The sequence below is a fragment of the Thermobia domestica genome, chromosome 1, assembly GCF_964235325.1.
Source record: "Thermobia domestica chromosome 1, izTheDome1.hap1.1, whole genome shotgun sequence".
NCBI classification, from domain to species: domain Eukaryota; kingdom Metazoa; phylum Arthropoda; class Insecta; order Zygentoma; family Lepismatidae; genus Thermobia; species Thermobia domestica.
In genome coordinates this window covers 254,568,891-254,587,717 of record NC_137454.1, presented here as the reverse complement: position 1 = coordinate 254,587,717, position 18,827 = coordinate 254,568,891, and the positions used below count along the sequence as shown (strand labels likewise).

General features: G+C 34.7%; 1 protein-coding gene across 1 annotated transcript in view; it reads right to left on the bottom strand.

Annotated features, from left to right (window-relative positions):
- LOC145667535 (caspase-1-like) overlaps nt 1-18,555 on the bottom strand; it is a 47,987-nt gene extending 29,432 nt beyond the window's left edge. Inside the window, exon 1 of the mRNA XM_081735009.1 lies at nt 18,425-18,555. Within this exon, the coding sequence (XP_081591135.1) occupies nt 18,425-18,451 (27 nt within the window). The 5' untranslated portion in view covers nt 18,452-18,555. The remainder of the gene's footprint in view (nt 1-18,424) is intronic.
- Nucleotides 18,556-18,827: the final 272 nt, after the last annotated feature.

The window sequence follows — 18,827 nt, the reverse complement described above, 5'->3', positions numbered from 1 at the left end:
CTGTTGTACTATTATGCTTGACAATATAGTTTAATCTCCGTGGATTACCAATCAATTCTTGAGGTGTGTTTGACGATGCAAGGTAGTTGCAAAACAATTCCCAGCCTTGAGGATTAGAATGTTTCCTCGGTCGAGTCACATCGCACATTAAATCTACAATATTGGATCCTTGTAGTTTATTATCGTTGATGTACACTGTTCCTTTATGATCCCACGTAATTGCGTCATCTTGTTTTAAACGACGGAATAGTAGTTCGGCTTTCTTACGATACATTTGTGGTATTGCGGCTAAAATTTCTTGTTTCGTGCTATCGTCAACATTCGGGACGTCACCATCAGGTTTCATTGATGTAATTGTAAGTGGTATTGGTTCTTCTTGTTTACGTATCACATAAAGATATTTCTGTAATATTCTATTGTACTGATTCCATTTTTCTTCATCACTTGGATACGATGTATTCAATATAGATTGCATTTCACGATCGAGATTAGATTCTCGATTTTCACTCACACGGGATGATGATGCATGCATTCGTTGAAGCATTTCTGGTGGCACTAAAACCATCTTCTTGCTATGTTCCATGATGTTTATTGTTTAAACAAAATACTGGATAACACACTTCCTACAATAGGTGCAAGTAATGCAGGTAAGAATCCTCCTTGTTGTACGGCTAAATGTTTCTTCTTTTTATCCAATGATTTTGTATTGTCTACAAGATACCGGAGCGTGTTCTTGTAACGCTTTAATCTTGACTTCTGCGCACTTGTCAGTGGAACATTGCCTTTTAAGACATTATAACAACATTCACAAATACTATGAATTAATGAAGCGTCTGCATTGGCAATAATAGCTTTACGCAATCTTGGTTTAGCTTTGTGCAGAGCACGTAGCAGATCAGCGTGTTTCACTGTAGGAGACATCGTGACAGACTAAGTCATTCTTTTCACATGCACAATAATTTAAACATGTTTTGTTGGTACGTAAACATAATGATGCAAATCGTCGGGAAAAATATTTGTACGAAATCGCATTTCATCGGGTGTATCTTGTTTAAGATCCATCAGTAAATAACCATGTGGATTTCTTGTTGCGTCTGCATAACTTTCTTGTAGAAACAGTGGATGCTCAGGCATGATTTGATAACTCATATGCTTGATTTGTGACTTGTCACGTGGATTTTTAAACAACACCAAATACGAACAATTTAAACTCATATTTCTATTTGCTTTACTTTGATGAAATACATTTTGTGTTATAAAAATCACACTAATATTTCGATGATGTGATCCTTTTGTGAACATATCAACAATATCACTATTCACTTCTCGCATATGGTCATCAATAATAATCAAATGTGGTCCATCGTGAGGCTGAAAATCTTTCATTCGTGGAAGTCCTTCGTGAAATTCTACTGGAACTGGCATTGTTGCATACACGTCTTGCCATTCTGCATAATACCAATATATCTTACGAAATTTTGCATTGATCATGGTTGGGAGATGTGACAGTAATCGCTTCACAAAATACGTTTTTCCACATCCACTAGGCCCTGCGAGAATACAGGTAAATGGATGTTTCCACTGTGTATCCATGATGAACACTAACACCTTGTTTCAAAAATGATGCGTATTTAAAGCGAGTACAACAATTCTTACACTCACTGGTGTGAAAAGGAAAGAAACAGTTCATCTGTTTATCGAATAGTTGAAAACCGTTTATTTGTTAATCGAATAGTTGAAAACCGTTTATTTGTTAATCGAATAGTTAAAAACCGGATAAAGTTTAACGGTTAACCGTGAAAGCTGATCACTGTTTGATTTAAATTCTATTTGAAAATTTTTCGTTTGAAATTTGTTTTGTAATTTTTGTTTCAAAAATTTTGTTTAAATTTTTTTTGTTTCAAAATTTTTGTTTTGAAATTTTTGTTTTCAAAATTTTGTTTGAAATTTTTTTTCGTTTGAAAATTTTTAATTTTTTTGTTGCAAAATTTTTTGTTTAAATTTTTTTTGTTCGAAATTTTTGTTTTGAAATTTTTCGTTTCCAATTTTTTTTTGTTTAAAATTTTTTTGTTTCAAACTAAAAACTTTTTGTTTGAAATTTAAGTTTAAAAATGTTCGAATTTTTTGTTTAAAATTTTTTGTTTGAACATTTTTGTTTCGAAATTTTTTCGTTTCAATTTTTGTTTTCATTTTTTTTTAGCTTGAAAAGTTGAAAAAAAAAGTTTTAAATGCCAAGAATCTTTCCTAGAGAACATTGACCAGGGACCTCGTCGCGCATTAAAACCAAATCATCGATCACGTGACTGTACTACACCCGAAGGGTCCTACCAAATTGAAAGGGGATACCCATCCATACCTTATAACCTTAATTGAGTCAGTAACCGAACACGTGGTTGTACTAAACAAATTTGGTAATAGGACCACCGAAACATATTGAGGTCCTGTACTATGCTTCAATTGGACAATTTCAGTGGACCCCCATTGCCAAAATTTAAGAAGGGTGCCCATGTCTTATGATAAGAAATGAACCCCTGTAATCATAGAATCTCATCAAAGGGGATAAAATGGACCAAAAAAACAAACACGTGGTACAACGTTTATATTTTGGCAATTTTTGTACCCCTAAAAGGGAACGATGTGGACCATCCAAATTTATCATGATACATATTGAGGTCCTGTACTATAATACCAAATGTTGAAATTGGGCAATTTCCAAAATTTAAGGGGTGGGCCAAGGTACCCCCTCCCGGGGTGCACCAATGTACCCATGTCTTATAATAGATAATGGATCCCCTATACATGACCATATAACCATATAAGGTAATAGGACCTCATCCAAGGGAATAAATTAAATCAAAAACCAAACACGTGGTTGTACCTAAATTTGGCAATTTCGTACCCATGAAAGGGAACGAGGTGGACCACCCAAATTTATAGTGATCCATATTAGCGTCCTATACTATAATACCAAATGTTTAAATTGGGCAATTTCTAAAAATGAAGGGGTGGGCCAAGGTACCCCTCCCGGGGTGCATTAATATACCCATGTCTTATGAAAGGTAATGGACCCCTGTATACGCCCCATATAACCATATAGGGTAATAACACCTCATCAAAAGGATAACTTAGGTCGAAACAAAACACGTGGTATAACGTATTGCTTACGTTTATATTTTGGCAATTTTGTACCCCTAAAAGGGAACGAGGTGGACCACCCAAATTTATAGTGATCCATATTAGCGTCCTATACTATAATACCCAATGTTTAAATTGGGCAATTTCTAAAAATGAAGGGGTGGGCCAAGGTACCCCTCCCAAATTTTTAAAGGGGTGCATTAATATTCCCATGTCTTATGAAAGGTAATGGACTCCTGTATACGCCCATATAACCATATAGGGTAATAACACCTCATCAAAGGGGATAAAATCGACCAAAAACCAAACACGTGGTATAACGTATTGCTTACGTTTATATTTTGGCAATTGTGTACCCTAGAAGGAAACGAGGTGGACCACCCAAATTTATCATAATACATATTAGGGTCCTGTACTATAATACCCAATGTTTAAATTGGGCAATTTCCAAAATTTAAGGGGTGGGCCAAGGTACCCCTCCCAAATTTTTCAAGGGGTGCATTAATATACCCATGTCTTATGAAAGGTAATGGACCCCTGTATACGCCCATATAACTATATAGGGTAATAATACCTCATCAAAGAGGATAAATTAGGTCAAAAACCCCGAAATTTGAATTTTTGGCAATTTTTTACCCATGAAAGGGAACGACATAGACACCCAATACTGATAGAGGTACATACTATGGTCCTAGGCTACCATACCAAATTTTTAGATTTGGCAATTTCCAAAATTTAAGGGGGGTGGTCCTATGTACCCCTGCCAAAATTTAGGGGGTGGGCCATGGTACCCCTGCCAAAATTTAGAGGGGGTGGTCCTAGGTACCCCTAGGTCATTGACCTTTGACCTATGACGTCACAAAAATTTTTGCTGACTCGACTAGATATACGGGGACCACTACTACTACCACGTGACCTGGAAAGTTTGAATTTCCAGCGTGGGCGGGGCCTAACGTCACGTGACTTCTCTCAGCCAATCAGAATCGAGGTACCAAAGCATTCATCTTAGCCGTAAAAGGGAACAAAGTTCAAATATCGTGGTCGTAAAAGAGAGTGAGGATGAGTCATTCGCGCATACGGGGGGGCCTACTACTGTTACATTATTTCGGACTCTTGACCGCAAAGATATTACGTTTTGATATAGAATTCATTTGCTGAGCAAAACTGAACTTTATTGAAATGGATTTGAATCTGTTGTGCTCTGAACATCCCAAATGTTACCTTTCTTCAATAAATTATTGACTAAAAAAATTACGTAGACTTACAGAAAATATTCTAAAGTTAGCACAACATGAAGTGTGCTTCAAACATTACTTTACGAAAATTTATTATTTTAAAATAATTTTATTAGCATCAGTGTTCTGAAATAGTAATCAAATTTTGCAACAAAAATCTCACTCACCTCCAAGAAACGCGAGCTTAGCTCCTAAAGGCATAACTAGAAAACTTTCAGAAGCGTTAACTCCAAGATGACTTGCTTTAGGGCTAAAATAACCGTACAACCGTATTTCTGATAAAATTCTAGCTTTAAAACATGTAACATGACTCCCTTTGCATTTGAATTTTCAAATACCAAGCAAAGATGTCCGCTATGATGCTTGATAGCAGCATCTGATGTGTCAGAGCATTTCCAAGTTTCATCATTCTCCCTCGACCCGTTCTCCACCCACAAGGATGGTGAGGACTTTTGTTTCGCCATGTATATTGATAGATTGTGTGAAATCTCTATAGTAGGTAGATTTTAAAATCTACCTAAAGAGCTTATTACAACGAAGAAAGTACTTATGAGAGTCACTGGCAAGAGGGTGTAATAAAAGGTGGTCGTGATATGAAATAAGTTGAGAATTACTAATCTATACTGAAATACGAGTATTCTGTACCCAACATAGTATAGTTTTAACGAGAATAAAATAAATGAAAAGATAAGTTGCTAGAGCAAAAAAGTCTTAATAAATACGTTATTACATGATTTTGAAATATGTTTAAAATCATGTTTTAAACTGTTCAAAATGTTTAAAACATGTATTTTTTCGTGTGTGTTTTGAAACATGTTTAAATCATTTTGAACATTTTTTCATGTTTTAAACACATGTTTTGTTCTTTTTCAAAAGAAACTGTATTTTTTCCAACCCTTTTGTGAACACGTTGCCATTCAGTGTGACCACCTCTAGTACTTTCGTACCAGATCTAGTATCTGTTATAATATTTTAGTGTTCTAGTACGTTCACTAACAAATCTAGTACTTTTCTCCTACTTTTCTTTTCTCATAAATACATTTGGGAGAGAAAAAGGAATCTCATGAAAATTTGGCAATGTACGAAAATTTCATTATTCTTGGTAACTTCTTTCTTCCTTTTCTTTTTTTCAACAGTGGCATTTACAAGAGCGGAAGTGAGACATATGTGCCGTCCGGTCGCCTCCTCCAATGAGAAGAAATTCTGGCAACTTGTAGTTCATTCTATTGGGGAAAAATGGGAAGTACAAAAGTGTCAAATAACGAAGAATCAAAACTAATAAATGACCATAGTAAACAATATTATATATTTAATGATCCGTTTAAATAGAGACTCTTAAGGAATTAAAACTCGATTTTCTCAATAAACCCATTTTATGATATTTCTTGTTTTCTCCCGACATCCTCTATATTTGTCATAATTGTGTTACTTAAGTGGTTTTACAGTGAGTTCTAATACGTTAATTAAGCAGGAATTCACCAGGAGTTTTAGTTTGAAAGTGTAAAGTCAAAATTGGGAAGGTGTGAGTAGTTTGCACGCTTTGTATCGAATTTTGACTGTAAAAAAAATAAAGTTGGTGGTTCTTTCAAGAATGTGAGATTTCACTCCCTCACCCACAGGGGAGGGGAGCTGCCGGAAACCTTCTAATAACATATTAATATCGTAAAATGCCATAAATAGAGTGAAACGGGAGCAGATAAAATTTTGGTACTTTTCTCCCAAATCTAGTACTATTTTTCTAAATAGGTTAGTACGAAATATTTTTACTGAGTGGTCACATTGTTGCCATTTAGAAATCATGCAGCGTTGGAGTGGGTCAATACGTTTTAGAGCGTTTTACAAGAAGGTGATAGTGTAACTGCTGCGCAAAGGGTATTTCGACAACATTACCAGTTAGGATGTCATGAACGTGTCCCATCTGATCATGCAATTACAAATCTGGATGTGTAATTGTGAAGAAACTGGTTCAGCCTTGAACAAGAAGCCTCCAGGTAACGTTTGAACAGTGCGTATCACAGAGAACATTGCAGCTGTTTGAGTTTCCATTCAGAGTAGCCCTCACCGCTCCGTTTGACAACATGCATTTGCGCTAGAGATTGGGCGACGAAGTGTACAAAGAATACTGTACTAATTAAAGCTCCATCACTATAAGTTGCAGATTGTGCAGAAATTACATCCACGAGACCTTGTCGCGTAAAGAGTTTAGTAAATGAAATGAAATCTTTCAGTTTAACGTCTCACGATTACGCCTGTAGGGCTATGGGAGACAATGATTAAAGCAAGTGAAGGATGATGAAGGAATTAGTGGAATGAGAAAGTGGAGGAAACGAGAGTGCCTTGGGAAAACCCACGGACACGAGTAGGGAGTTCAGTGAACGAGTGTTGGTTAAAATTAATAAGGACGGCAATTTCTTTAGCAATATATGGATGTCAGATGAAGACCACATCCAACTTAACAAGTACGTTAACAAACAGAATTTCCGTTATCGGGCACAGGAAAATCTTTGTGAGCTTCGCGAGCTTCCATTACATAGCGCCAAAGTTACAGTGTACTGTGCTGTATCATATCATGCTGTCATTGCCCCTTCCTTTTTCGAACTTGAGGATGACATTACAAAAACAGTAACATCAGCTTTGTATGTTGAAATGATTGGAATATTCTTTAAGCCCAGACTCTACGATCCTAATCTTAACATCGAAAACATCTGGTTTCAGGAGGACGGAGCCATATCACATACTGCTCGGCAATCGATGAAAATCATTCGCCAATTGTTTGAAATGAGCGTCATATCACGTAACGATAACATTCCATGGCCTGCGAGATTCCCTAATCTTAGTGTGGCGATCTCTTCCTCTGAGGACATCTTAAAGGCAAGCTGTACCGCACACTTCCTGTAACTATCCATGAATTGAATCAGAAGATTAAAAACAAAATCACTGCCATTCCCCGAAACATACTACACCGAGCATATCGGAGTTTCCATAACAGGCTATTAGAATGTGAACGCCGAAAGGGAGTGCATCTTTCCGATGTCATCTTTGAGAAGTAAAGAGGCAGTTTGTGACATTTTGCAATGGAAACATAAATGGCATACTGTATACATGCACTTTCGTTAATAAGAGAGGTTTTCCTTGTGTTTATTCGTGCAAATTACGTAACTTCAAAATTTCCCGTTTCCCTGCGCCACCCTGTAGAATAAGGACCGTAACCACATTTAGATTTGAGAATTAATATTTGATTTTCTGGAGTAGAGCAGTCTCATTACTGCAATTTAAATATATTGTTTCGATTAAATTATTTCAAAATGAATAGTGAAGATTCTGAATATGAACATGTTTTGCTGTTTATTACTAGGTCAAAGAACCATAACATTTTTAGATTTTTTATTTGATTTTATTTTAGTTTAGCTTCTCTTTCAACAGCGAGGCTATATGAGAGGTAAACTTAATGTGGGATCCAATAGTTGCTCAAAGTAAGAGTCGGCTTTATAATGTGGTCACAAAACCACGTGCCTTCCCAATTAATACAAAAAAAATATGGACATTTATTCCTGTATACGAATAAGGAACAACCGAAAAAAAAATATTTATTTTAATATGAAGTTTTGATAGACATATATAAAAGATTAAGCATCATAGATGAAGTCACGATGCTTGATGACACTTCGAATTCACATATTCTAGCTTGGTTCTTTCTAGCGATCGCCTGCCTCATAGAACAACCCTTTTAACACCTGCCCTTACGTATAATAATCACACATTTTTCGTGACTGATAAAAAGAATCTGTTTCAGTCGGTACGGAAGATCGCGGGAGAAGAGAAAATAGGGTGGAGCATAAGCTCTGTGGTTGTGCTGCCCACCTCAACACGATGGAAGTGGGATAGACTTATTCTGCTTGTCGTACGTGGATACAAACATACACACTAAAGAATGACCTATATTGTATCAAGAAAGAGTGGAATCTATGACGAATCATTGTTTGTTTGCGACGCTCATGTTCAGAAATTATTATGAAGGAACAAAACAATACTTTCTTAGTGTACATTACAATTTCGAAATTTAGTAACACCTGGTACATGATTACGCAACTTAAAAAAAAAAAAAAAAAAAAAAGCATTTAGTGAGCCAATGAATATTCTTGAACTATTAAATTGATTAACCATTGAAATGTCACTGTGAAAGCATAATCATTTCAAGCCTCGGACAAATATGTAAGCGTTACGCTTGTGTTCAAATAAATAATTATAAGATAAGAGTTAGTAGAGAATAGTCAATTGTCAAGTCAGATAGGATAATTATAAGGCTGATAACACTCCCGGAGGTTCAGCCCCGGTAGAGTTGTGGAACTTCATGCAAATTTTGAAACTCTCGTGGTTATATGATTTGAAAATGCGTCTTCGTCATGGGGCACGGGCTTCGATTCTCGATAAAAAAAATAAGTGATTCAGAGTTTACACTAAACAGTTGGTCTACGTCTTTGTGCTGAAAATGAGTGGTGAAATGAATTACTCATTTGCTTTAGAGACGGTCGAAAATTGAATGGATACTTGTTTCAATTCATCATGAGAATATTGGTTCCCTATTTTAGAAATTAATAAATTTCATATTATAAATTATACTAGAAACGAAACTAGTCAACTTTTCACTATTGATTTAGTTTCGATTATGGAAGTCTTAGGAAGATGAAAAGAAAATGTTAAGAACATGTATGAGAGTAGAGATAGACCGTGTGGCCTAGATGTTGAAGTAGAAAATGAAGTACATGAGGATGATAAAGAGTTTAGTATTCTTTGAAATGAGTTTGAAATGAGTTGTGCAAAAAACATATTTGCACAAATTGGTTTGGTTAGTAATTTGAGGTATTAATTTTGTTCGGCTTAGTACTACAAACTTCAATTTTTCTATAGATTACTTTGTGTTTTTAAGCAGTTTATTATTATTATTATTTTCTGCTTTTTAGTGTTTTTATTGAAGTCCGTTATTATTTGTTTTTAAAAGGTTTTCATGTATTTATTCATTTTACGGTAACATATATCAGGATGGCCTGTAAGGCCAGACTATACTACAATCATTACCAAACTACAAGAAGAAAGTCGTCCAAAGCCTATATTTGAAGAGCCCATGACGGCATTTGTCAGATGAAAATGAAGAAAAATTGTAGAACTTTAAAATGGACAAGCACTGGATTCGAGGCCGAGACCTGCTGACTGCGAATCAATGAATACTTACCATTTGCCTATACCCACTCAGTATTCATTGGTTTATGTAATTTGAAAAAGCGGAAGTGTTACAAATTATTGACTGCGTATTTTCAAAAATTCAAAGATTATGTGATGAATCATTTCACTCCTTCAATTTCAGAACTGGTTGTATTAGTATTACTATTTTGATAAATGACTAATGCATTTGTTTTATCTAATCAGAGTAGCACTTATTGTTTTCATCTACGCAGTATTATTGTTGATGTTAATACTAACAATAAGATCACATAATTTTCTAATTAGAATTAGAATAATCAACTATTTCAATGATAAAAATCTTCCAATCAATATCGTTGCCCAATTATGAAACAACTTAAGCAACATGTGTTAACGTGTTTGTTTTCTCCTGTGTTGCAAGAAAGCTCAAAGATCACTTTGATCACAAAACGCTGATGACGTGTATGCTTCTGAAGCGCTTGTTTAATTACGTTTTTGAGTGTGAAAGTTATGTATTAGTCACTGCATATAAAGATAACGTTCTCGATCGTGGGGGGAGAGGGGAGAGCAATGTTGGGTTCCCAGTAGATCTTCATGTTGTCAGAATATAACGTTAAATTGCAAATTCAGGTCAGAATATATCTTTTGTGCCGAAAATGGATGCTAAATTTCACACGAACTAATTAAGCCTAGATTAATGTCCTCTAGAAAACTAAACACATGGAAATTTATCTTTACCGGAATAATACAAATTATGGATGCACTAGTGGCCCCGCGTGGCGTAGTCGCTAACGCTCTCGCCTTTGGTGCCGGGTTCGATTCTCGGTGGGGACATTCGGTCTCAAAGTGTAACGGCTTTTTCAGGCCAGCCAACTTAAGTGAGGTTTTTCTTGGGTTTCCCTCATTCACACCAGGCAAATGCCGGAATGATTCCTAACGTAATGGTCCCAGGTCGCTTCCTTCCTTCCCCAGTCCTTTCTTCCGTCTCTTTCATCGAATAGTGTGCTCGTCGAGGAACGTCGTCCCTCATATACGTAACGGGCTAAATGGCCTTAGATGCCGAGAGAACCCAAAAATCTAATTCTTAATTCATAAATTCCTAATGGATGCACTAAAATATCAAGTAGTAGAGACTAACATATTCAAATATCTAGGATCAACATTAACAGACCAAAACCATGTCTACGTAGAAATTAAATGTCAGCTGAAAGCAGGGGATTCGATTATTCTTCATTCAGAACTTTTTCGTCTTCTCGAATTCTGTCGAAGAATTTGGAGTTTAAATATATATAAAACTGTAATTATGCCTGTTGTATTGTATGGTTACGAAACATGGTCTCTGAGTTTTATAGAAGAACGAAAACTGAGAGCGTTTGAAATAAAATTCTCAGACGAATATTCGGACTCAAGAAGAACGGGAATGGGAAATGACCCAGAATTTCAGTTCCTCACACAATTCATATCGTTTACCAAACATTATTATGGTCATCCGTCAACGCCCAGTGTCACTTACAGGTGACACTATTTTAAAGGCGTCTTCTTTCTTGTACAATACGTCGACTTCGAAACTTTTTTTGTGTGTGTGGTGATGAAACATACATAGGTAAGTAGCTGGTGCTACTGTGGTTCAGACTGGTTCACTACGACCCTTTGCTGGACGATTGGTGAACAAGAAGACGCCTTTAAAGTAGTGTCACCTGTAGGTGACACTGGGCGTTGACGGGTTAAGTCTAGAAGGCTCAAGTGAGCAGGTCATATAGCAAAAATTTAAGAATGTAAGGACGCTTGCAAAATTTTAACTGGAATTCCAACCGAAAAATGTGCACTAAGAAGACCTAGGCGTATATGGGAGGACAATATTAAGATGAAATAGTAATATAAAGTCGAAACTAGATCCAGATGGCCAAGGACAGAAGTCAAATAGAGAGCTTTTGTGAATGCGGCAATGAACATTCAAATTCCGTAAGTCATAGAGTTAGTTCATTATCCGCTATCCCTTATTTCAAAGGTAAATTAATTGTTCAGAGAAGCTCAAAAGAAATATTAACATAATGAAATTTAGGCAATTCTGATGCCCGCTGGATAACATTTTTTATTTTACCATTGTAATGTAAGCAAGGGTAAAAGTGAGGGAGAACGCTGGGCGCACCATCCCACCACCTCCAAAAAATATGTACAGCATTCCACCAGTTCCTAAAAAATTACAATGTGCGAAGATAGACAGGAGGACGGCGTGACGTTATGCCGCTACCTACCGCCCAACTGGCTTTTCAGATTCATTTTTACCACTGAATATAAGCAAAAAACAGGTTATACTAGTAGCAACTACAATTATTCCTCACTCTGATTATCGTTTTATTCTGCTTTTGCTACGAACAATCAACTTCGGAAACAAAATTCTCGAATGGAATCAAATAAAAGAAAATAAGTAAAATAGACGGTTGAATACCTAAGTTCACTGAAATGTATTACAATATGGTAGATGAAATAAGCTACTGGCACAGTCATGATTAAAAAAAAAAAAAAAAAAGTATGTAAGTAATAATTATACAATACTGCAATCATGTCTCTGTTTTGTGTTTCTAAAAGAAAAATATATTTTTCTAATAACTGAGAATGGTTTGTGTTCATAGATTACAATAAATTTCAGTCGCCATTTTCAGTTGTGTACATCGTCTACATGGTTGTCTCTGGAGAAAAATGGACAAGATATTTTCTACAGAATGTACTTTGGATACCGTATAAACTAATCTGTAGTGTCTATAATGGATTCCAACTTTTGAGTTTCTTGTAGATCAAGACAAGAAAATCTAGTGTCTTCTATTAAATTTCTCCAACGTTATAAGAATGATTACTTTTGAAGCTGGTCCATTATTAGAAGCTTTGAGAGGCAAAATTTTGCAATCGTATGATCAAACAATGTACATCACGGTAAAAAAAAAAAAGAAAAAAAAGAAAAAACTGCGTCAGAACTACCTGGATTGTGTATGTTGGAAATATAGTTCCTTGTAAATTGTACTGAACATTACCAACATACCTATAAGAATGAAGATTTCTGGATAAACAGCCTTCACAAGAAAGGAGTTTATAGCCGACCAGATAGCACACATAAAGTGGATGATATATGGTCATTCGTAATCTTCCAATCCATTATTTCTCGTTATTTAGATCGCAGTTTGCTACTTCTTAAATTTCTCACTATGAAGGATCAAAATCGAATGTTCTGTGTCCCAAATTGGTATCGATGGCATATACGCTAAAGACTAACCATTCACAACACAACAAGACAGTCTACTACATCATCTTTTATGTATTCTGTCATTTCTGGTTGATCACTTGAGACGCTTTCATGCACCACGATCCTAGTTTCAGGTATAATACTGTCCATCAATTGCAGCCTCTTTCGCCCTTCTCTCTGTTTTCTTCTACCATATTTTCTCACATTTGTCAGAATACACTTCCTTCCCAGTCAATGTCCCTACTATTTCTTTCTTTTTCTTTTTAACACATTTAATATTGTTCTTTTCTCCCTATATTCCTAAAACTTCTTGACTGGTTTTCCGTTGGACCAGCTAATTGTCTTCATTCTTTTCCACAACCACATGTTGAAAGTCTTCATTCTTTTTCATTTTCCCCCCTTATTATACATGTTTCTTCCAGGCACGTAGCCAAGGGGTGGGTCCGGGGGGTTCGGACCCCCCCTTCGAGACCATAAATAAAAAATTAAGCAAGGACGAAACAAAAAGAAACAAGAAATAGGAAGAATCAGCGTTAAAAATAAAGATAAAAATAAAGCTAAAAATAAAAATAGTTTTTTATCATCGCTTCCCTGTGCTATCAAACGTTTTTTTTTTTTTTTCAGAAACGGTTTTCTACTGCTCCTTTAACTTGTCATTTGGAACAGATAGTAATTGACGGAATTATAAAAACAAAAAAGTTATGTGGAAAGCAAGTCCTGTTAACATTTGATTCAACAGAGAAAGGAACGCAGATATAAAATATTTTACAACACATTATTGGATAGTACTTTTTTAAATAGTTGTCATAATGAAAGGAAAATTGTCATATTTGGATGAACAGAAGAAAGAACGTAGATATTGTAATTTTTAAAAAAAATTATAAATATTCTTTTATTCTAGATTTCATTATAGTTTGTTACTAAAATACTTACTAACATGCATGGGCGCCGATCCTGCTAGCCAAGGGGGGCCAGCCCCCAAAGGTCATGTGGGCCCCCTTGTTGTATTTATAAATATACAATATATTGGCATAATTTGAATGCAATTTGTCTTAAAATCCTCATATATGCCTTCTGCATCTGAATGGACCCCCGAAATTTACAGAGAAATCGGCGCCCTTGCTAATATGTCCTAATTTTAAAGTCTTAACAAACCAATATATGTTGCTAGTAAAATAGTTTGATAACCACAGTATTTCATGTCTCGGACCCCCCCTATTACGAAATCCTGGCTACGTGCCTGAGTAGAGGACAATACTCTCTAATGGTTCCCGATCAGGAGACACGCGGAGCGACCAAGAGGATGCAAGTTACTGACAGAAATTAACTACAATCACAATTACCAATATTAAGAATGTTGTAAGAAACAAGCGTTAAATTAAGTACCGCACAAACACAAAGTAACTATTTACTAAGAACTGTGGTTTCATTAAGAACAAGGCCGTTAAAAAAAATAATAATACTGCACTACAAGTATTCAGAAGTCTTGCTGAAAATTAATCTAAATTGATAAGATTTATTATTATTATTATTATTATTATTATTATTATTATTATTATTATTATTATTATTATTATTATTATTATTATTATTATTATTGTTGTTGTTAAAGATTTGAGAAGTTAATGTTGCATTTAAAATTGCCCAAGGGGGTTACACAACAAACACATATAACCAACGAGCAGGAAGGAGGAAGCATGAAAAATATGGGGTTCATAAAGGGGGCCGCCAGTAAACAAGGTTGGGAATCACTGTCTATGCAAATAATAATAATAATAATAATAATAATTCTTTATTCATAAAGATACACAAAATATATAGCAAGTCCTTCTAAAAATCTACTTTGCCATACATTGGTATTACCTAGTTACCTGTTTAAATTATTCTTCCCAATTTGTATACTTGATGGCGAGCATCATTCGTGCTAACTGTCCATTTTGAATTTAATTTGAATTTAGCATCCCGTTCAACAGCAAGACTATATGAGACTAGAAACTACAGCTTAAAGTTGGAACCGAACCCGAGTCTTCGATGCCGAAGAGGCGTACGCTATCCACATCGCCACGAAGGAATTCGCTAACTGTCCAGTTACACAACAACACAGTGTGGCACATGTTACTTCGTGTAAGGGGTGGTCGAATTGGACTTAATTTCTAGCAGTATGTTTGTATGCATAGACCTCTTTTAGGTATACTTCAAACTATGTAGACAGTATAAACCTTATTTTATTTTTTTCTTACAATTAATTTGATTTTTGGCATCCAAATTTACTTAATATATGACGTATACACTCATCAATAACATCAAAGGGAACAAATCAATTTTAGTGGAGTTTTTAATAATATAGCACAGAATTTCATTCTCTCGACGCCAAAGGAAACTTGTATTATTTTTTATAAATATTATGAACCTCGGAAATCAGAGGTCTGCACAGAAAAATATTTTAGAGGCATATTAAGTAAGTCGAAATCTATCATTACTCTAAATTTGATAAAAATCGGATGAGTCTATCTGATGACGTAAGATGTTAATTTTGCAACAACCAAAAAAAAAAAAAAAAAAAGGTTGAGTATTCTATTATTTATGTAGTCCATTGTCGCGTGAATCATGCTGGCTTTAGTTCCGAGTCTCCACTGATGTAGAGTCAAAATAGACTGCGTTCAAACTTCACTTTACAATAACTGAAATTTTAAAGTCTTACAATTTGAAAGTCATAAAGAGAAAATGTTTACTGAACACTCATATTAACTAAAGCATTCAAAATACAAAGATTATAAACAATTCTAACTTATTTTCATACTCTTGTAATACAACAGATAGATATATGTCAGTACAGCCCATGGCCATTTGTCGTACGAGGATGATAGATTTGTGCAAAATATTTGAATCCTCTTTCCTCCATCAGGATACACATTTCAATGAAAGTGTAATAATAAAAGCCCATAAGATGTTCTTTTCATAGCATAAGTTTTAAGGCATCCTTCCCATTAGAATACGATCTTTAATCAAAACTACATGATAAGAACCTTGATTGGGATTGAGGTAGATACTATGTTCCAAAATTCATATCAATCGGGTCAGTTGTTTTCCCCATCATGAGATCACAAAGAAGAGACAATGTCAGTTTCAAACTGGTGAATACAATTATAAAAATTGCCCCTCTTAAAACCGAAATGTTGGAAATACTGGGATACATATCTAATTTCTTTTTTGATGAGAAATTCATGTACAGAGTTTCATTACCTAGCTTGAGAGACCCATGAGATACTCTACTTTCGGTTGAAATTTTAATCCCCCCACACCTCCCTTTAATTAATGATATTATAAAAACCTGGCTCGAGGTAGGCGCCGACAATGTTCCAAAATTCATTTCAAACAGTTCTACAGTTTTCATGTAATGCAATCACAAATAACAGATAACGTCGCTTTCAATCTGGCGAAAAGATATAACTATTTAAAATGACCCTTTGAAACGTGAATTTTAGAAACGCTGAGACTCCGTTTACATTTAACAAGAAGTTTGCACACTAAGTTCCACTCCTAACTTGATGTACTCGCGAGATACTACATTTTTCACATAAATTATCTGTACGACCCCCGCTTTCCTGTTAGGATATGCATTTCAAGCAAAGTAACATGATAGAAGCCTAGTTCGGGACAGTTGAAAACTATATTCAAGATTTTATTTCAATTGGTTCAGCTGTTTGCCGGTGATATAAGATCACACAAGCTGAAATGTCTCTTCGCATGTGGAAAATAGATTTGTGGAAAATATATGAACCCTCTCCCCCCAACCCTTTGGACATACAAAGATATTCTATTTTAGTGATAAATAGTGAACCATCTTCCCCATTAGGATACACTCTTTAATCTAACTGACATTATAAAAATCCAATTTGAGCTAGACACCATGTTCCAAAATTCATTTCAAACGGGTCAACCGTTTTCGCATCATATGATCATAAATAATAGACAATGTTGATTTCAATCTAACGAAAATTGTTATAGAAATTTTTTCATCTTGAAAACGGAAATTTTAGAAACGCTTAGATATGCGTTCGCTTATTTTTAATAACGGGATTTATCTACTGAGTTTTATGATCCTAACTTGAAAGAATCGTGAGATACTCTACTTTTGGCTGAAATTCTGATACCCCTCACTCCCTCTTCAATCAAAGTGACATATAAAACACTACCTCGTGATAAGTATTAATTATGTTCCGAAATTTATTTCAAACGGAGCAGCAGTTTTCTTCTGATGTGATCACAAATAACAGATAACGTTTTTTCAATGGTGAAAATAGGAAAATCTCCCCTTCTCTTTAAAAAGGGAACGCTGTCCTTTAATTTCTAATGAGAAGTTTGTATATTAAGTTCCATCTTTCAATTTCACGTTCTCTCAATACTAAATTTTTTGAATAAATAATGATTTCCCGCTCTCTTCTTAGGATAAACTTTTTTTTTACAAACTAAACAAGTGATAAAAAAATTTAGTTCGAAGTAGTTGATAACTATATTCAATGATTTTAAAAAATCAATAAATCGATTCAAACATTTTCCTGTGATTTAACCTAACATAAAATCAGTTTCATTTTTATATATTAAATTATTATCAAGTGTTTGATCGCTGGATACAATTTATTTTGCCGCTGATCAACAATTTGTCTGCAAATCTTTTATTATACACTACATCGACGCATTCTTATTCAACATTAGCCAGAATTAGTTTAATCATGCACATTATGATCATTTATCACCTTGAACGATTATTATTACTGTGTATATAGTTATCTATCATTGCACAACTAATACCTCTATTTCATAAGCTCTGACATGGTCATCACTAATCTTTGTCGTTAATCGGATGTAATGTTGATGTGTTGTGTGTCATTAATATTGAACTGAATTAAGAAAAGCACAAATTACAAATTGATTACACTTCTGCATTTACTTACATTTACCTCAAATCATAAGCTTTAGTTTATTATCCCTGCTTTATCACCTATCCAGTCTTTGCACTTAGTGACTTATCTACCTAGATATTATAAATATTAGTAATGGCTCTTGAGAGAAGTCACATAGATCGATGTTTCAATTTTACCGCTACATGCTAAGGAAAGAAACTTTACCTCATGTACTGTTTCTTGTTTTGTATTCAAATATTAATACATAAGATAAGATTTTTCCTAAGCTTGTATTGATAAAATTTATATGTTTACCTATGTGATTTCTCTAAACTGTTTTCAAGAAGTGAAAAATGTATTTAAGAAAATAAATAAATGAATGAATATACAAAACCAAGATGTTCAGTCAAATTGCCGTCTGAAAATCACGAATTCCCAGCTACCGAGAAGCTCTCAAATACAATCAATTTTTTTTATTTAAAAAAGACTCTCATATTTCTGCATACATCATTGACTGTAGTTTGTAGTGTTTTAAAAGTATTTAGTTTAAAATTTAAATGTAGAATCGTTCTTTAGGGATAAAGTAGGAACGAAAACAAAAAGTATTTTTAATTTTGCCTGCCACTAAGCACACAAAACTAATTTTCTAAGGTTAGATGTCAATGAAATCCACTTCTCAAAACTAAATAATAGATATAAATACATCTCCTTACCCCCTTAGTAGCATCTGGAGAATTCATTTGGGTAGCACCACTGGTCTATACCTCTTGATGAAAAATATTTCAAATCCAGAATGTTTTGTTATTTCACAGAATGAATGTCTAATAAATGTCGTCAATTTTTATTCTTCCTTTCAGCTGTAACAGATACATAACCTTATCTAGATGACGCGATGTTTTCTTTCTTTTCTTTACCAATAGAAGCTTTGTGTAGTAGTTCAAGATAATGATTTAAACAGTTAATTGTATAAAAATGTACTGACGTTGAAAGATTACCGCGAATTGAAGAATACACGGCAAGGTTTATTGTCAATAGCTTCGAATTATTTGATATATTATGACAAGAAACTGAAAGTCATTTCGACTGCTTGCATGTCAAGTGGTGTGACTTCAAATT